The sequence below is a fragment of the Camelina sativa genome, chromosome 11 (genome assembly GCF_030686135.1).
Source record: "Camelina sativa cultivar CO46 ecotype springtype chromosome 11, ASM3068613v1".
NCBI classification, from domain to species: Eukaryota; Viridiplantae; Streptophyta; class Magnoliopsida; order Brassicales; family Brassicaceae; genus Camelina; species Camelina sativa.
The window spans coordinates 46,712,390-46,732,042 of NC_141890.1; the positions used below are offsets into that span (position 1 = coordinate 46,712,390).

At 40.7% G+C, this 19,653-nt stretch overlaps 5 protein-coding genes across 8 annotated transcripts; 1 reads left to right on the top strand and 4 right to left on the bottom strand.

Moving 5' to 3' along the window:
- Position 1: 1 nt before the first annotated feature.
- Positions 2-3,377, bottom strand: SNX2A (sorting nexin 2A). 2 transcript variants are annotated; one of them, XM_087471114.1, is made up of 6 exons: positions 3,155-3,372; positions 1,800-3,119; positions 1,495-1,704; positions 925-1,185; positions 739-825; positions 2-399 (listed from the first exon to the last, which is right to left on the bottom strand). In XM_087471114.1, exons 2-6 carry the CDS (start codon positions 2,922-2,924, stop codon positions 313-315), a joined length of 1,770 nt encoding a protein of 589 aa, XP_087327240.1. In that variant the 5' UTR covers positions 2,925-3,119; positions 3,155-3,372; the 3' UTR covers positions 2-312. The 2 variants fall into 2 exon arrangements, with proteins under 2 accessions (XP_087327240.1, XP_010443581.2); XM_010445279.3 differs by having other exon boundaries at positions 1,800-3,377.
- On the top strand, positions 3,306-8,624 carry LOC104726415 (N-terminal acetyltransferase B complex auxiliary subunit NAA25). 2 transcript variants are annotated; one of them, XM_087471111.1, is made up of 19 exons: positions 3,306-3,659; positions 3,748-3,904; positions 4,017-4,135; positions 4,246-4,320; positions 4,404-4,497; positions 4,588-4,706; positions 4,921-4,991; positions 5,149-5,290; positions 5,393-5,568; positions 5,660-5,862; positions 6,025-6,155; positions 6,244-6,320; positions 6,424-6,498; positions 6,588-6,780; positions 6,875-6,994; positions 7,089-7,227; positions 7,300-7,340; positions 7,421-7,675; positions 7,765-8,624. In XM_087471111.1, the coding sequence occupies exons 1-19, from the start codon at positions 3,513-3,515 to the stop codon at positions 8,443-8,445; spliced, it is 3,015 nt and encodes a 1,004-aa protein (XP_087327237.1). In that variant the 5' UTR covers positions 3,306-3,512; the 3' UTR covers positions 8,446-8,624. The 2 variants fall into 2 exon arrangements, with proteins under 2 accessions (XP_087327237.1, XP_087327238.1); XM_087471112.1 differs by having other exon boundaries at positions 3,319-3,659; positions 4,250-4,320.
- Positions 8,574-11,534, bottom strand: LOC104726418 (cation/H(+) antiporter 25-like). The gene is made up of 2 exons (XM_010445281.2): positions 11,120-11,534; positions 8,574-11,010 (listed from the first exon to the last, which is right to left on the bottom strand). Exons 1-2 carry the CDS (start codon positions 11,417-11,419, stop codon positions 8,734-8,736), a joined length of 2,577 nt encoding a protein of 858 aa, XP_010443583.2. The 5' UTR covers positions 11,420-11,534; the 3' UTR covers positions 8,574-8,733.
- Positions 11,535-13,895: 2,361 nt separating this feature from the next.
- On the bottom strand, positions 13,896-17,431 carry LOC104726419 (transcription initiation factor TFIID subunit 15b). Of its 2 annotated transcripts, XR_758033.2 has the most exons (8): positions 17,113-17,431; positions 16,876-16,978; positions 16,112-16,748; positions 15,824-15,974; positions 15,664-15,742; positions 14,872-15,135; positions 14,650-14,706; positions 13,896-14,452 (listed from the first exon to the last, which is right to left on the bottom strand). XR_758033.2 is itself a non-coding variant. In XM_010445282.3 (6 exons), the coding sequence occupies exons 1-6, from the start codon at positions 17,303-17,305 to the stop codon at positions 15,015-15,017; spliced, it is 1,284 nt and encodes a 427-aa protein (XP_010443584.2). In that variant the 5' UTR covers positions 17,306-17,431; the 3' UTR covers positions 14,767-15,014. The 2 variants fall into 2 exon arrangements, 1 of the variants encoding a protein (XP_010443584.2); XM_010445282.3 differs by lacking the exons at positions 13,896-14,452; positions 14,650-14,706 and having other exon boundaries at positions 14,767-15,135.
- Positions 17,432-17,606: 175 nt separating this feature from the next.
- Positions 17,607-19,573, bottom strand: LOC104726420 (glucan endo-1,3-beta-glucosidase 9). Its single transcript, XM_010445283.3, has 2 exons — positions 19,184-19,573; positions 17,607-18,786 (listed from the first exon to the last, which is right to left on the bottom strand). Exons 1-2 carry the CDS (start codon positions 19,519-19,521, stop codon positions 17,691-17,693), a joined length of 1,434 nt encoding a protein of 477 aa, XP_010443585.1. The 5' UTR covers positions 19,522-19,573; the 3' UTR covers positions 17,607-17,690.
- Positions 19,574-19,653: the final 80 nt, after the last annotated feature.

A 19,653-nucleotide genomic window follows, 5' to 3' on the forward strand; every position in this document is an offset into this window, starting at 1 on the left:
GTTTACCAAACTCATATATCTTTTGCGGCATATACCAGAAAAGTGAAAAGTGAAAACAATGGGTATATGAGGTCAATGCAGATGCAGTCAGACAGAGATGCTTCTAGAAAAACTAATTTACAGCAACTAACGAAAAACAAAGAAGAACGTTTTACCAAACTCTATCAGATAGATACAACATATGAAAAAGGAAACTACTACACTTTTTGACAACAATTATTACGCAATGTGATTCTGTGCCAAACATGGATTTGGTATGGTTATGCCCAAAATGAACATCGTTCGTTCACTTTATTTATCTCTTCCTTTTTGTTAGCTGCTCTGCTTCTCTCTATCGTATTGGCTGGTCTCTTCTGCAACCTTAGCCCAGACGTTGCCCATTTTTTCTGCGTATCCAACCTGCATCCACAACCCATGAACACAACTCTTTATTTCACATACTGCACTCTACTCATTTATTAGCATATTTCTGTATTCCTATTCCCTCTTGACCAGCATTATCATTCAAAGCACTCAGCATTCACCTTGCCTACAAGAGACCCATGAATGCCTTCTTTTTATTCAATTTTATCAACTTCTCCACTCTTAAAATCTCACTAAGAATGGAATCACACACTTGCTACTTAACCTTAATAATCTCTTTACCATTCTTCACTGATTCTACACAGACACACTTCTACTGGGCAATAAGGTTTCATCCTTCTAATGGTTATGAGCTACATATTTATTATAACGTACCTGGTTAACAACAAAACCCTTCATCATGTTCATGAAGTCTGCACGCCTTTCTTTGTCCAACCTCTCAACCTCAGATCGATTGTTTTCCTGCAATGATACAAATTTACACATAGCACAACCAAAAAAATCATATTGTGTCCGTACATCAGTGCAAGTTGTGATATGCATAGAGTTATTACTGAATACCTTGATCCGCTCATACTCTCTGATGGCAACATTTTTTGCGTCCTCAGTGACCTTGATGGTTTCTTTTAACTCTTCTATTTTCCGGATCCTTGATTTGTCACCGCCAAAAACCTTTGAAGATGCGGCCTCTAGCTTTTCAACTCTTGCTTGCAGCGAAGGAAGCTCTGATAAAAGAGTTTGCACTGTCAGTAAAGCACTAGATCTGTCTGCAAATGCGCCTTGGACAGCCATCATCATGCCAAGGTACTCATGGAGTGTGTCCTGAAATGAACAATTCAAATACAAGAACAGCTATAAGGGAAGCTAGAAGCCAGCAAATTTTCCATATATAAGCCGAAAGTTCACTAGTCTACAATGAGGATACACGCTAAGCATCAGGAGATTTTAGAAATCTGTCAATTGCTTAATCATAATAATCATTTATTTTCATTCATTAAGTTCAAGAGTGCAAGCTGTAATTATACCTTCTTTTGTCATTATATATTAGATTATCTATCAAATCTTTATATTTTATTTCATTTGATCAATAGCAATGAGGCAACTGTATATTTTAGTAGTTCAATAGATTACCAAATGTTTGACAGTCTGGGAATTCAACTCCCTATAAAATCTGCTTGCTTTTACAGCCGCAGTGGCTAAATTCTTCATATCATTAGCACGGATTCTTTGGGCGTTGGAAGCAGCTTCTTCGTTCTCGAACTTGGTAAGCTTAATGAATGCTAATCCCAGTTCACCCATGGTTTCCCCCATGTCTTGCTGTGCCTTCACAAGGGATTCCGCCTACAAAAAAGAATCCACAAAAGGGTTTGTTCCAAGCAGGATACTACATACTGACAGAATAATGCATAATTCAACAAACAAGGATGAAGTTTTACCTGCTGTGAGGCATTGATAATTTGTTGCTCAAGATCATGCATCTTCTCCTTCTTTTCCAAGAATTCTTTATCTTCTTCAACAACTGGTGGTTTTGCTCCACCCCAGTCATTAGACACTGATTGCCTCAGCTCCTTGAATAATCTCAGCAGATCCCTACCTCCTTTTGCAGGCTGAACCACCTCATGCACTGGCACTGCAGAGGCTCCGCCTTCACCAAACAACTGTTTTGGAAGCTTCACCGCGCCATCCAACATCCTAGAGGCCACATCAGTGCTCAATTGTAATGGCAACTTCCCTTGCACCTGAAGGAATGCTTTCAACTCGTCACTGTTCCTGATCACAGGGTGTGCACTTAGCCTGCGCAAGTATTTCTCCAACGCAACTCTTCTCTGCTCCACAAACTCTTGTTTCTGCATTACTTGGCTCTCTACGACGCTCTTATCCGGACGCGGTGGTATGCAGAACCCTCTATACGACTCAGCCAATCGATCTGCCAATGTGACAACATCTCTGAATCTTCTTCGCACGCTGAACTCCGATTGGCCGCCAAAGTCAGGGAGATTCGTTCTGGTCGTAATTTGGTAAGTGATGTAAGTGTTTCCTCCAACAATTGAATTTGAAGTCTCCTGCTCTTTCTGAGGGTTCGATACAGTGATCTTGATGTAATCCGAGCTTGAAGAAGGAGATCTCGATAGTGAATCTGAGAATTGACTATGAAGACTACTATCCTCTGCTCCGTTAATCTCACTATCCGAGTTCTCATCAAAGGGACTAAAGATAACATCTGCATAAGATGGAGGCTCGATGTAGGAGTTCTCGCTGCTGATCGGCTTAGAACCGAAACTGCGGAAATCTTCATAAGACGACGGCGGCGCAAGGAGTGGATCAGAATCAGCCGGAATCATGACAGTTGGTGGCGGCGAGAGCGGGTCACGCACGTTGGAGACTGTTGACATAGCGCTACGATAGCCAGAGTTCGATGTATCACCGTTGACAACGCTTTTCTTTAGAGGATCATCACCGCCGGCGTCGCCATCTACTCCGAGGTCGAGATTCTCCATTTCCTCTCTCTGCGCATTGAGATTGGTCTCTTCGAATCCATCGGCATTCTCCGAGCCCATCATTTCGTCTTCTCCGGTGTAAAGATACTAAAGCTAAATCGAAATCAGAATTTACAGAAAATTAGGGTTTGATGATTTTTGGGGGAAGAAGAAAACGGAGATCCCCTGAAATGTGACGCTGAGCGACGGTGGCTAATCGAGCATTAAAAGAAACCGGAGTGGCTAAAATACGCAGGTGGGGACTGTGGGAGCAGGCGACTAACGTGCACACCGTGGCGGATTAGGGGTGGCACGTGAATATGGTGGCTTAAAAGTCTCGTCTAAATCTAATTCAATCTGCCAATGAGTGTGACACGTGATAAAGAATCTGTCTATATCTGAGGTAACGTAAAGGGCTTTAGTAAAGGCCCATTAAGAAACCCAATCTTTAAATTCTTGATCCTTGACAGAGACAGCCATATAGCCGCAACCAAACAGGCTGATTAGGTTTTGTTTAGTATTCTAGTTTAGCAGCTTGCAGAGGAGCTTCCCCCTGATCGTGAGTTTAACTGCAACTGAGTTGTGTGTGTAAAAAGGTCAAACAACAACTCATAAGACACTTTCGAAAAAGGTGGTTTCCCGACAAAACTCTTATCTTCTTCTCCAAAAGAGATGTCTTCCAAATTCGGGTTAGCGGGTGGGATACCGGAGCGCCGTGTTCGACCCATCTGGGATGCAATTGATTCTCGTCAGTTCAAAAATGCTCTCAAGCTCGTCACTGCGCTTCTCTCTAAGTACCCTAAATCACCTTATGCTTTAGTAAGTGGAACACCATCATCATTGGCTTTTTTTTTTTTTTTCGTTTTCTTCTTTCTCTAATCTGATTGGAATGCTGTTGCATTAACAGGCTCTTAAAGCTCTAATTCATGAGAGAATGGGGAAACAAGATGAGGCACTCTCTGTTTGTTTGGATGCTAAAGAGCTTTTGTATAAAGATGATTTAGCGTTGATGGATGATCTCACTCTCAGTACCTTGCAAATCGTATTGCAGAGACTTGATCATTGTAAGTGCACTCGTTTAAAAGAAGAACTTGATACTTTGTGTTGTATAACTTCTTGGTTATATATATATATATATATATATATCTGATACGTTTGTTTAAAATTTTGTATCAGTGGACTTGGCTACTAGTTGTTATGCTCATGCCTGTGGCAAATTCCCTAATAATTTGGAGCTTATGATGGGGCTCTTCAATTGCTATGTTCGTGAATATTCTTTTGTGAAGCAGCAACAGGTTGGTCTTTCTGTTGGATGAACACTATTCTGGCTTCTGGTACCAGTCTATATTCCTCTGTTCTGGTACCAGTCTTTATCCCTCTGTTCTTATGTCTTGCTTTCTGACAGACAGCCATGAAAATGTACAAACTTGCCGGAGAAGAAAGGTTTTTACTTTGGGCAGTTTGTAGCATCCAATTACAAGTACTGCCTTAATCATTTCCTCTCCTTCTTTTTGTTACCAGTTTGGTATTTCTGTTGCATACAGTTGTGACGATTTTCTACAGGTGCTATGCGATAAGAGTGGGGAGAAGCTGTTGCTTCTGGCTGAGGGTTTACTTAAGAAGCACATTGCCTCTCATAGTATGCACGAGCCAGAAGGTAAAATTACTTTTCCACCAATTTCTTCTCCCGTACAAGTTGTGGAACTATTTCAGATTTCTTCAGCCTTCCTTCTACTTGTATCTTCAGCTCTCATGGTGTATATCTCTTTGCTGGAACAACAATCCAAATACAATGATGCTTTAGAAGTCCTATCTGGAGATTTGGGATCTCTTTTGGTGATTGAAGTCGATAAACTACGGATACAGGTAGGTTTTACGGCTTTTTGGCCGGAAAGACCACTAAACTTCATGCTTTTTGTATTATATTATCCGTAGACCACATAAATTGTACATTTTTCCTAGTTTTAGGTTGAACTATCGATCTACATATATATATATATATATATATATATATATATTAATTAGAATACGGAGTCTGTTTCTGTATGCTCACACAAACGCTCTCACTTTAAGCTGACAGGGGAGACTCCTTGCTAGGGCAAATGACTATTCTGCTGCGGTTGATGTCTATAAAAAAATCTTAGAATTGAGGTATGTTTTCAAGGAATGAGCATCTCAAGCCTCAAGTGTTTTTAGAGTTGGGAATGTTTCCAGTATGATATCCGATTGGTTATTTGATTGCTTCTATATCTCAGGCCTGTGCATATCATGCCAGTATGCTAATATTGAATTTCTCTTCACTTGGCAGTCCAGATGATTGGGAGTGTTTCCTGCACTATCTCGGCTGTCTGCTTGAAGATGACAGCATCTGGAAATACTTTGACAATATTGATCAAATTCAGCCAACAAAGCACATAGAATGCAAATTTTCTCACCTTACGGAAGAAATGGTGATCATATTACCCACTTGCCTGGCTTAATGTATCAATTCGTCGTTTGCTTTTCTCTGCATTTCTGACTTATGTGTAATCTGTTTCCTTTCCACCATGCAGTTTGATTCTCGTATATCAAGTGCTTCAGATTTGGTGCTGAAATTACAGATGGACACTGAGAATAGTAATTTAAGGGGTCCGTACTTGGCAGGACTTGAGATTGAGAAGAGAAAGTTCTTATTTGGGAAGAAGAACGAAAACAAGTTACTAGAATCGTTACTGCAATATTTTCATAAGTATGAAACCCTTTGGAGTTGATCTTGTTTTTTTATCAATAAAGCATACTCATTCTTATATCCCTCTGATCTTGTGTCGCTTTGCATGCAGATTTGGTCATTTAGCGTGCTATGCCTCCGATGTTGAAGCATACCTACATGTACTATCCCCAGATAAAAAGAAAGAATTTGTGGGAATGTTAGTGAAAAATTCCGACGCCTTTTCTGAATCAGCAACCAAAGTGCTTGGTCAAACAACAACTATTCTCAAAGTCCAAGAACTGACGGGAAACATTTTTGAGCTCCCTATTGACGGTGTGTTCTCTTACCTTCATACTTTTTATGCAATTTCCTTTTTGTATCTGCTTATAAAACTAAATTTCGAATCTACAAGCCATGTTTCTCTTTTGTGATAGCCTCTTTGAATGTGTTCATCTGAATCTATTTCCATTTCGACCTTTTCCCACCAATATCTAGAAATTGAAGCCTCTGCTGTCAAACTGGCAAAGTTATACTGCCAAAATCTTTCTCTTTCTAAGGACTTGGACCCTCAAGAGAGCATGTTTGGGGAAGAACTTTTATCTTTGATTAGCAATATGTTGGTCCAGGTACTTTTTTTTTGTGTTCAACACACTCGCTTTCCTTGTACTCCATAAAGGATTGTTATATATTAATTAACCTTACTATTGTTTCCAGCTATACTGGAGAACTCGAAATTTTTGCTATCTTGCCGAAGCTATCATGGTTCTTGAGCTTGGCTTGACCATCAGAGGGTCAGTACACCATATTTTTCCCTGCTGCTTCTGTGTTAAATGGCAAAGGATTCAACATGGCTTTTGTAGGTCTCCATTTGATTATTAATTTTTGTTTCCACAGACATGTCTGGCAGTACAAGATCTTGCTGTTACACATATATTCATATGTTGGTGCTCTTCCGCTTGCATTTGAACGGTATTCATAGCTCTCAGCTTTACTTGGTTTTGCCTAGAAACACCCTTATTCAGCTCGTTTTACTGAACCACTTGTTTATTATCTGTTAGGTATAAAGCTCTTGATGTGAAGAACATCTTGACGGAAACAGTTTCACACCATATCCTACGTCAAATGTTGGAATCTCCCATGTGGGTGGACTTAAGTAACCTCCTAAAAGACTATCTCAAGTTTATGGATGATCATTTGAGAGAATCTGCAGACCTTACATTTCTTGCTTACCGCCATAGAAATTACTCAAAAGTAAACAATTTGATTTCTCTTCCAAAATTGTCATTACCATATTCTTGTGGGCAACCGGTTACTGTCGTGACTTAACTGGATTTCCTAATCTCAGGTTATCGAATTTGTCCTATTCAAACAACGATTGCAGCACTCAAACCAGTACCATGCTGCAAGGGTTGAAGCGTCTGTCTTGCAATTGAAACAGAACGCAGACAGCATCGAGGAAGAAGAGGTAATTCATTCAAGTTCTTATCATGTGAATTACCATATGTCCAGTTACTTGTTCCTCTAATGTATCTAACGTTGCCTGTGTTTTTGTTGTCTAGCGTGTTCTTGAAAACTTAAAATCTGGAGTTCAACTTGTGGAGCTCTCGAATGAAATTGGATCCAGGACACTGAGGTTCAATGAAGATATGGAAACACGTCCATGGTGGACACCTTGTCCTGAGAAAAACTATCTACTAGGTCAGTATATCCATCACATTAGTTGTTGTTTATGATTGTGGTGTTATTCTTAATATCAATCATCATGTGTAGGTCCGTTTGAAGAAATTTCTTACTGTCCCAAAGAGAATGAGGTACGTTTGTCTATATCCAAACATCTTTTCTTGGGGAGAGATGCAATCTAATACTGATTGTCTTTGTTGGTTGTGTATAGAAAAAAGATCGTGAAGAAAATATGAAACTAGCCATCCAGAGAAAGTCCCTTCTACCTCGGATGATATATCTCTCTATTCAGTGCACGTCAACTGCATTAAAGGAGAGTGTTGAAACCAATGGGTCTAAGGGTGACACCAAAATCAGTGGAGAACTTGAGTGCTTGCTAGAGGAATACACAAAAATGTTGGGGTGTTCTCTCAGTGACGCTGTAGAAATGATCACAGAGATCTCAAAGGGTGCAAGGACTTCTGAGGTTAGCTTTTCTAGTCCTATTTCCTTCCACCTGCACTCATTTTAACTGGTCTTATAGAAAGTAGTAACCTTGTTGGAACATCTCTGTAGAGCCTCGGTTCAAGTTTGGTGGACTGGTTGAATTTTGCGGTATTTTGGAATGGTTGGAGCCTAAGTTCCCACGAGCATTGGCATGTGTTGAACTCCCTGTTCGAGAGGCTTATTCTGGATAGAATCCGATCAATGGGATCTTCAGACATGAGTTCTTGCTATTCTGATGTCCAGGTCTTGGTTCAGATCATCACTGAACCCCTGGCGTGGCACAGTCTTATTATTCAGGCCTGCACCCAGTCGTCTCTCCCATCTGGGAAAAAGAAGAAGAAAAATCATCAACACTCAGATCAATTATCTTCCTCCCCCATGTCAGAAACAATCAAAGATTCTATACAGTCACTATGCAACACAATACAAGAAGTTTCTAACTGGATACTGAATCAACTGGACAGTCCAGAAGATGATCAAGTGGATAGATTTCTGTCAACTCTGAAGAGAGCAGAAGGCGCAGCAGGAGGACCGGGACAGATTCTTGGGGTTTTAGAGAGTGTCATCGCATCCTGCGAAGAATCAGAGGTTGGAAATCGCATCTTTGATGCACTGAAGTCGTGGAACACGGCAGATACTGCACGTAAAACAGTCATGGCACAACAAAGAGTCCTCCGTGAGTTTCTCCAGATCTGTGAATCTAAGAGAAAGCAACTTGAAACGGTCAAACAACAGATGTCCCATGTTTGATCTTGAATCATAATGACAAACACTTAAGAGAATGATCACTGCTTTTCTTGGCTATTTCATTTTGGGAATACATTCATGACAGGAACAGAGATTGATTGATGTTGTTTAAATACATTTTGAAAGAAAAAAATGAAACAGGATCAGCTAAGCTAATTAGCTGCTTCTATATTGGAATTTTATTAACTCGTCTATCGATTTGGATACAAAATAAAAAGCAAAACCTTACCAATAATGCAGATTCTACAACTCGTTTTTAATCAAATGAAGAAATGGTACTAACTAACAAAATCAATTGTGAGAGTGAGACCAAGACCAAGGGGACACTAAACTCTTGTAATCAAACTTGCCGTTCAAGAAACCATCACCACCCTTCTGGTTCCTCACTTGTTGCTGCACTACCAAAACAGAACCCTCCGAGGCGAAAACACTCCCAGCCACGGTGTCTCCGATGACTCCAAGCTGGTGGTCCTCGCTCCACGTAGAAAGCCCTTCCAGAATCTTTGGATTGATCCCTTCTCTCCTCCCGGTTATCCACAGATCGTAGTCGTTGACATTCATTGCTTGAATCGCAGCCAACGTCTCAGCACCGTTCTTGACAACAACCTCCTTGTAACTAACCCTGTTGTTGCTTTCGTTCTTGACCCAGAACCACGTCACCACCCCATCGTCTAGCTTCTTCTCCCTCTCGTCCTCTCCTTCGTGGTTGTACGCCAAGAACCTAACCACCGTCATGGTTATGTCCGGGTTCTCCGTCATCCTATCTGCCAGATGCAGAGCTTCTCTGTTATCAGCTCCTCCTAAAAACAGAACCACAAAACGGTACGGCTCTTGCCTCCTATGTTGTAGGTCCATGGATGACCGAGCCACGGCGTTTTTAAGTCTTCCCTTCTCGTAATAGATACAGACAGAGCAGGGTGTGTGTGCCAAGACGTCTGCGTTTACAGTTAGCATACCGGAGTCACGTAGCTCGGTAAGGGCTGCGTCTTGAAGACGCTCTTTCTGATAAGGTAAGAGAATAAAAGCTGCTTTCTTGTTCAAGGCAAGCTCGCATATATCTTGATACATGTGACGCTTTGGAGCATAGGCGGTGTAGTCACACAACGTCACACACTCGCTTCTTTTCTTTTGGTACAGCTTAAAGGCGCTCTGCACTTGGTCTATTCGCTTGCTCCTCGTACGCGCAGACTCTTCCTCTTCCATCTCATATTCTTCCTCCTCCTCCTCCTTCCTTCGCTTCTCGTTTTCAAAAAACAACGGTTGTGCACGCCCCGCCAGTTCCATCAGCTGGATTGCGAATATAGACAAGGGACTAGTTTTAGTGGGATAGGCGAAGTCGAGAAAGGTGACCAAGCCAGTGAAGGTTTCGTGGTCGGAGACTGCAAGTACCAGTCCCATCTCGGTGTGCTGAGGAGTGTGCTGAATTGTGCGGTGTTTGCTACTTCTATACGGCCGAGTGGGATCGTATAGGAAGTTGATGATTGGCGCTGTTACACCCGTGACCACAATTGCATACAAAACCATGACAGTATAACCCGGTAACCCTACCATACGTTTGTCTATCCAATGCAAGTAGAGCAAAATTTCGATCTGACCTCTCAAGTTCATCATTAAGCCAAGCGTGAGACTGTCCCTGGTGGGGACTTTAAAGAAGAGAGCAGCGGCAGTGGAGGAGATGAACTTGGTAACGAATCCGACGATACTCATGTAGACGAGAGGAGAGACCTGTTTGGGCCAAGTCTCGTCGGTAAGTAAGTAGACATTGGTTTTTTGTCCCACCAAAGCAAAGGCGAAAGGCATTAAGAATTCATTAATAAAGGTCTCGCTCCGAATTGCCAACGTCGAACCCAACGGTGGGCCATGAGGCACCACCAGCCCTAGCCAAATAGGTCCTACGGCTATAGCCATACCGAACATGTCAGTGAAAAAAGCATAGACAAGGACACCCATGAGAATCATGACGGTGTAGTTTTGGTTCACGAGTCTTCCCGCAGGCGTTTGGGCGACAATCCAATCAAATTTACGTTTCACAACCAAAAGCAAAAAGGCGGCCAAGATGGCCGCCGATATAAGAAACCAGATAACAGAATATGCTCCTCCTCCTCCGTCAGCCTGCGTCATGGCTTCAAACAAAACAAGCACGTAGATCCCTACCATGTCTCCAAGGAGAGTCACCGACATGGCGAACTTGCCCACCTCTGAGGTGAGAAGGTTCATGTCTCTCAAAACAGTGTAAATGACCGGGAATGACGTGAAACCCAAGGCGAACGTGACCCCTCCAATGGACGAAGCCTTTTGCAATCTTTCATCCATTGTGTCTTTTAGGGCAGCACCCGTGCCTCCCACGCAAGCAATCGGCACCAAAACACTGATGGCAGCAATGTACTTGTGCTTTCTTGGTGCTTTAAAGATTTCCCCAACGTCCGTCTTTGCAGCTGTGAGGAAAAGGAAGTAAAAGAATCCCAACAGTCCCAAGTTTGCAATTATGTAATTCGCAATCGGTGGGAAAAGATAGTAATTGAAGTTTCGGCTTCGTCCTAACATGGACGGTCCTATCACCATTCCACCCTTCAAACACACACACAACCATATTTCTCAATATTAATTTGCACCACAATGTATATATATATTATGATCTATATAAAAAACACATAAAACAATAAGATCGAAGACTAACGATGATCTCGCAGACTATACGAGGTTGACGAAGAGGTCGAAGGTTGAAGTAAACGGCTTTGATGAAGAAAATGATGAGTATTGCTTCAATCAAAAATGTTGAAAATGTGTAGTTCATACCATTTTCGCCTCTGAACATTCCGAACGGTTGCTTATCGTGAATCTGCCGGCAAACCACTGGAATTCTGGCGGAGAAGACACGACTGCTGACGACCTCTCCGGCGGTGGTTGGATTCCCCGGCAAGAATCCAAAGCGGGCAGGCAGGACAATCCTGTCATCACTTGGGAAAAACCTAACCATACGTACGCTATTCTCTCAGATCACGATAATGCTCATCGATGGAGAGAGTGAGAGAGAAAACACTAGATCCATGACTCATGTTTTCGTTTTCGATAGATGTGGACGTGCGTCATTTCGGGATCAATTCTAGTTTTCGATTACTATTCACTTTTTTCCTTATTTTCTTATTATGAGTTTTCGTCACATGAAAATACTTACCGTATAAATGTTTTGTGCATGTTATTATATACCTACGTCATGAATTGCGATCTATATCTTTCACTCTGTAATTACAGACGCTCCCTTCTTGAAAATGCACTTTAACGATTTGTTTTATACTTTTGTTATACTAGCTAGTTTAAGAACCAGAAATATATTTTACTTGTACTATTTTCCTAAGATTTTAAAATATATGGTATATGTATGTTTATATGAAATTATAGAGGAAAAAATGAGAAACTAAAACAGAAATCCTAGCTTTCATCTTTGCTATGTTATCAAGAATCACATGTGAGGTCAATCTCACTTCATTCCTTACATTTTTGCTATACTCCTTATGCAATAAATGTGTTACTCTCTCTCCATTCTATAGGACGCATATTTAGTTGATAAAAATGTAAAATTGATGGATGAATTTAGAAGCAATATCATAAAGGGACCGGGACGTGCAAGGTACGGCCGTGGTAGCTGGCTAACACAAACTCCCATGCATCTAATTCTTGAAGATAAGTTTTTAAAATTCTTAGATATTAAATTACATTTCATGCATGCCTTTTATTTTCATAATTGTAATACGTTTTCCACATTTAAACACTATTCAAAATTTGTAAACCCATTTATAACAAAGTATTTTGTTCACAGAAAAATAAAAAATAAAGTTGATATTCATGAAAAAGCAAAAAATATATATCACATTTGTTACATAAAATGGATAACTTTTGATGAAATTTTGTTGTTGTTGTTGTTGTGGACATATACCTATTTCTTGTAAGTTGTAAATGATAACATTAACACAATAGTCAATAATAAATTTTGAAATAAAAGAGAAATGGAGATCCCACCTACGCTCAATATTGAATGCATCACCGGTTTTTGCGTTCTTCCACAAACTCGGAATATTACTAGTAGTATTTCATTTATCCTTATATTTTCCTACATTTTCATTAAACGATCATTAAATATGTCTCAGAGTTTTGTCTAACCGGAGACTTGTGGCCGTCCTGAGTTTGGGTCGTCGTCCACAAAACAAAACTTACACTACCAGTATATCGCACAAAAGTGTATCTTATGCAGTCACGCACAAATATACTATATAATTAGACGTAATTCATTGAAAAATAGTCCGACAGTTTCTCCTATGGTCCACTGACCTTATGATTAACGTTTATTATATGTACTTTTAGCTAAAACGATAATTCATAAACCTTAAACTATAATTTAGGTTTAACGCTCTCCACCATTTGCCCTGTTAATGTATTAACTATCCCCCTCTCTCTCTCTCTGTCTCACCTCCCTATTTGTTAGTGAATAATACATTTATTAATGTGGGTATGGGAATGCATTAAAAGTGCCGAACATATTAAATTGGGGGACCATTTGGAAATATGTAACTTGGGGACACTTGAGTTGAGACTGACTATAAATACAGCAAGGTCAAGCTCCTCTCTCACTAAGTACTTAACATTACAACATATATTGAAACACATATGTATAAGCAGGTAGAGTAGTAGAGAAGTAGCTGTAAAGCTCAGGAGGGATAGCGCCATGACTCAACAACATTTGTATGTTTGCATATATACATATGTATGGTTGTTGGCGCTATCCATCCTGAGTTCCATAGCTTCTTCTTGCTTATTTGTGTGTATATATCCTACTTCATTCCCAGCTCCGTTGAGCGTCTTGTATACAAGCGATGGTAATGGGTAAGGTTTATCATTATTTGTATGTAATATTTTGAGCTTTTTATATAAGAGAACAGGGAGACATCAGATTCATTCACCATATTTTCACTTTTCAGATGTTGAATTGTAATAAATAATAAACACCTAGCTGAAATTTAAATTGTAAGGAAGTGTTGTTGTGGAGAATTTGAGAAATTAAAATCACAAGTATGGTCAATTTGATCTTGAGAACAAGTGGATAGTAAAATAGTATGGTCTACTTGGATTTTACACATCTAGACAGTTAATTAAGAGTCAAGAGTTACAGTCTTACAGGTTAGTTGTAAAATCTGTGCTTGATTCTTAATAGAAGTCCACTACTCTTTCTGTATAATTTCCGGTTTTGGTACCATATATGTGTTAAGAGAGATGATAAAAGGGAATCTTGAAGACCAAATGTTAGGGGATTCCAAATTTCGTGGATTTTGTTCCTCGTCTCGCCACATTTTTAACATAATCTCCATTCACATTTTGCTTTGGGAATTTTTATTTTCATTCTTGGTTCATTATTTAGATTTGCATTTAGAATCAAACTGAAAGCTTATGTAGAAGACAAATTCCAAAAATCTTCAGATATTTTCATTAAAGGAAACAGATTAGCCTAAAGGGTTCGCCAATCCGGCACCAACCCAAAAATCATGGCTTCTCAGAATTGATAACACATTTTTAACCAAATAACAAGGGCATAAACAAATTCAAAGTTATAACTTTGGGAAATCTCACGTGGAAAAAAACCAAAATATTCTTCTGCAACGTCATCATATCCCGCCGGGTCAACCAGATCCAATTCAGACATCAACTGCAAGATTCTTGGTGACTATATGTCGCTCATGGCATAAATACATATAGAATTTTACGGGACACCCTTCTTTTTAGCCTTTGCGATCTAGATTGAGTGATAGAACTTTTTTTTTTTTTTTTTTGTGCAAAGAGTGATAGAACTATATATCAAAAACTTGTCTTTTGTCCAAAACAAGGCCACTCATTTGTAAATATAGCCTCGGCGAGTGAGTTAGCACTAAAAATCAACAAGTTGATCTTTGAAATGTCTTCATATTAGACAAAAGTGCCTAGCAATCCCCAACTGCTGCCATTTCTCATGGAACATATGTTTCTATAAAAGAAGTTTGAGAGAATAAATATAGTAACTCCAAGAACTGTAAAGGGAAGTGTGTTTGCCTAAATGAATGCATACACAATACAATATGAAAACATATGACTGGTTTGTTTGCGTTTAACAGAGTCAAACAAAAAAAGAAAGGAAGAGACTTCTGGCGAACAAAGAAGTAAATCAAGATGAATGACACTCACCTGAAATCATCATAGCACCAATTTTGCAATGCATTTTGCAGTTAATTTATCAGCTTCCTTCAATAAAACAAAAACAAAAAATTTCACATTGAGAAAAACATAACATAAAAAAAGAAAGGATAAACCGGAAGTGCATAAATAATAGATCCCAAAAGAAACAGAACAAGTAGGGAGAGAAAAAGGGGTAATTTTGCTCAAGGTCAAAGTGAACAAAAAACCTACCTCTTTTTTTTTGTTTCTCCAATATGATGATTCATAGAACATTTTTCCCCCCACATCAACGCAACATTTTACTAAAATTCCCCCCTCAACACACACAAAACTCTTAGAACACATAACAGCTGATTCATTGATCTCTCTTTCTCTCAATATGGACGAGACCGGTTTCCCCCATGGTGGTTTCTTTCTGGCCCTGACCCATAGTTATCTCTTCTTCTGTCTCCCCCACCACCACCATAGCCACCCCCTCCTCCTCTACCACCGCCTCTGCGCAGTTCCCAAAAGTTTTGCAAGGACCACAATATTATATCAGACACAGACCATTGAAAATGAAGTGACCAAACACAACAAGGGCGAGTCTTATAATGCATGGATAACCTACAGTTAAAGATGCAACTTATATGGGGAAATACTAGAAGCTAGCATGAGCAAAAAATCCTTCTTCATAATTAAAAGCATCCACAGCGAAATGTTATAAGATATGTTTGACTACATATAGATATAATGACTATGGCATGAACATAGATATAAGGCATTGTTTGATGATATAACGAACTCCTAACCCTTTCTGCCAGACCCAGATGAGTGTACAAAGCAAATCCCCATTAGTAACCAAGTCTTTAGAGACAAGGAACACAAACTTTTAGAATAGCAAAAGCTCATATTCCCAACCAAAATTATACAGCTAAGAACCTTAAACAACTACAGCACACAAATCAATACGATGGAGTAGCGGTGACAGCTAAATGGCAACAAAAAAAATGTTAAGTGCTGATAGAAGATCAGGACAGCTACCTCTGGTCAAAGGTAGGAGGACGGGGCGCAGACTTCTCTGCCATCGTTACACTAATCTTGCTCCCTCTCATTTCGTAATCTACAAAAAAATTCCACCACCATTCACCAAACAGAACTTTTAAACAATTTAAAAGCTAGACAGCAGTTCTATAACACATACTGTTGAAAAAGCCGCCAGCGGAGTGTGCAGCGCTAGGATCTTCATAAGCCAGACAGGCGTCACCTTTATAGTTACCCTTCTCATCAGTGTAAATCTTGATATTATAGGGCCACTGATCTTTATAACCCCGCTTCTGCTTAATTCTTCCAACCTATAATAAATCCAACATAAAAGTACGCACCCAATCAGTACACCAACAAACATGTACACAAACAAGAATTCATGGCAAGGAAAAAGCTTATTCCAAGATGATAAAACACAACAGAAGTAAAAGACCAGTGTAATTACTTGGCCAATGCCACCAAAGAGATCCTTGAGTTCATCAGTTGTCACACCCGGAGGTAAATTAGAGATGTATATTCTAGCATTATCACAAGTATCATCACAATCCGCATCGCACTGCTTGACTTGGGTGCGATTTTCAGAAGGTGCTTCTACATAACTAGATTCCTGCCGTCGAGGAGCACTACCACCATCATAGCCACCTCCCCGACCACCAGGGCTCGGTGCATCACTGTTATAACCCCCTCTTGGACCACCATAAGAAGGGGGGCCACCAGAATAGCTTGAAGGCGGGGGAACTGCTTCCATTCCATACCCCGAGGGTGGAGGATAACTTCCAGAACCATCATATGATGGAATAGCTGCAAGAGGAGGAGGAGCCTGACCATACGAACCATTATCCCTCTGTTGACTAACACTACCATAGCTACCACCACTCCTACTTCCACCATCATATCTACTACTCTCATAGCTCCTACCACTATCGTTTCTACCTCCACGGCCACCGCCACGATCACTAGCACCTCCACCTCGGCTATATCCACCACTTCCACGATCACCAGCACCAGAACCAGTACCAGAAGGAGCAGGTGCACCACACTTGTTACATTCAACTCTCCTTGCAAAGTTCACGTTCCCACAACTAGACAAACAGTGTTGAGGGTAAACAACTTCAAAACATACTTCCAGAAAAATAATTCAACAGCTAATCCAATTCCACTACATAGAAATAAAGAATGATGGATCCCGAATATTAATGCAATCATTACCTAGGGTTAGGGCAACGCCAATCTCCATCTCTGCCGCCACCATCCCTGCCACCACCACCTCTTCCGCCGCCGACTCCTCCTTGATATCCACCACCGCCACCACCTGAATTAAATCGAATCACCCAACAGATTGTGAGAAAATAAAGAGTTAACAAAAGCAAATACGTTAAGAATGAAGAAAACTAAAGAAATCGTAAGGGTATATCAATCAGATCTGGAACAATCTCAAACACAAACCTCGATTTCCTCTACCGCCGCCGCCACCGTAACCACCGCGTCCGCCGCCACCGTAACCACCTCCGCCAGAGGAACTGCGTGCTCCGTATCCAGCATCACCGCCTCCATAACCTCCGCCTCCGCCGTATCCATCACCACCGTACGACGGGATAGGCGCACCTCCGCCGCCGTCTTGATTGTACATCCCAGCCATGACCTAGGGTTTGCGATAGACGAGACCAGAGAACTCTTTTAACGAATTGAGAGAGAGGCTTTTAAGATGTTAATATAAAATTTCGCGTCCTTGTATTTATATTTCTCTCATAAATAAATAAATAGTGTGGACCAACATTATTCTTTCCTTTTTATTACACATTTATTTATCTTTAATCTTAAATTCTTTTACATCTTATCTTTACCGACCGGCTCCCAGAAAATAACTGGACTTGTTTTTTTTATTAAGACGACGTCGTTCTTAAGGCCCATACTCATCCAATCGTAAAGGCCCAGCCCAATAACAGATTTAAATTTGGCTATTTAGGAGAAATTAGAGGCAAAGGGGAGGAGAGACAGAATCCAAAATTTGTGTAACTACAAGTTTAAAAGGAGGGTACAGAGAGCAGGAATAATAAAAGGAGAAGCCAACTCTGAAAGAAATCAGGAATTTGGGAAGATGAATGAGAAGTGTCTAGTTGAACTGAGAACCTGCAATTATCCTCAGAAGGATCAACGGTAGTGATCAAACCAAGTCCACCAAAGTCGCAGCTTTCTGCACTGTGATCATTTTGCTGATACAAGCTATTGAACGCGTATGACACGTTCCCTGGCCATCCGATGCCTGAACACGTCCCGCCAGGAAGTATCGATGTGCAGTCCGCGACAGCACACGCTTCCAATGCTCTTGCTGACACGTTTGACAAATCCTTGTTATTGTTCACCACGCACCACTTAGGAGGAAGGTACTGAACGTTCTGCGCGTTTACCAGTTTCTTTGAGTTATGGTTGAAACTGAAACCGTATTTGGCTTGACCGTCGAACGTTAATACTCCCCAATGCCTCTCAAAGTTCCCTGAAGATATGTTTCTGTGATCTTCGTCCAAGAGGCTTTCAATGTAGGTTTCAATCGGAGGACGCATCAGAGAACCTGTCTTTTTCTCCAAGTGAGCCATCAGTCCTTTCAAGAAGACCTCAGCAGTAGGTGATGTGGCATTGGCTGCTCCATCTGTAGGCCAACCAATCTTTGACACGACGATATCCACATCTGAGAACCCAATTGAGGCCAATGCAGAGGCAAGTGTGTCGTAGCTCAGATCATAGCTGTTTCTGTAACTTTTACGTCTGTCTTTGTGAGCCTGTGCTGTTTCTTTGAAGAGGCTAAAGTCAAGGGAGATGTTCTTGTTCTGGTGAAAGCTTAGAAAAGGAGAGATTGTGACAAAGAAGGGAGAGTGATGCTTTGTGAGAAAGGAGAGTAGTTCGATCATTGTCTTGTTGAGGTCAGCCCTGAAGTGTCCTAAAGACGGTCGACCAGATTCAGAAAGAAAAGAGTCAAAGCTGGAAGGTACTACGACCTTCACTTCACTTCCCAAGCTCGCCTTAGCTAAAGCATTTTGGATGTTCATAGCTGCTCCAATCACAAAAGGCCTATACTGATTGCCATAGCTCTGGTGAAATGGCTCATCTCCAACTGCTACGTACCTGCAAACCAATCCAAGTGAGCAACCCTCCATAATTGTTGATCTCAAAACCATCCTAAGATAACTCCACACTAAAAATAAATTACTAAAGTGTGACTTAAAATAATACAATTGTGTGTTTCTGAATGTGAGTTTCTAAACATTAGATAGATAAAACCGTTCCTCTGTTTGTGTACACTATCGTGGCAACGGACACAAATGTGAATTGTACAAACTTTGACACAGAAACACACAAAAACAGAAGAAACGAAGCAAAATAGGAAACTGGTCTATATAGGAAATATCCAAATTGAGAACCCGAAATCTAGATAAAGATCTCAACTTGGAAACAAAAGAATCAAAAACCAAATGGTAGCTATAATTGGAAAAAAGGAAGAAGAGAAGGAGAAAGAAGATACTCGATTCGAACTCTGTTTCCACCATTGAAGTAACGAGTGACATTGTCATGGACCCAGCTTTCTGCTACCTTTCTGGATGCATTCAAGCTTTTGATCATATAATTAGGGATTCCGACAGTGACACCAATATTAGAACCAGAGAGAGCTCGGAGAACTTTTGGGTCGGCATCGAACAGCTTCACCTTGGCAATGCCGTTGGATTTCAATAGCTCTACAACCTTCGAAGGCGGAAGTGGGTGCGACGCTTCCGTCCCCCAGTTTACGCCGACGGCTCCTGCGGTGGTTACAGTCAGGCTCAATTCCGCCGTGACGGCGAGGATGAGGAGAAACAGCCCCATCAACTCCAGTGAATCTCCTCGTTCCACGATAAATGTCGGACAGAGTAGTTCAATGTTAGCAAAAAAAATAATGGAACTACGTGTCGTTTCACAATTCAGCAAGCCAACTTAACCCTGTTATTAATTTAGTAA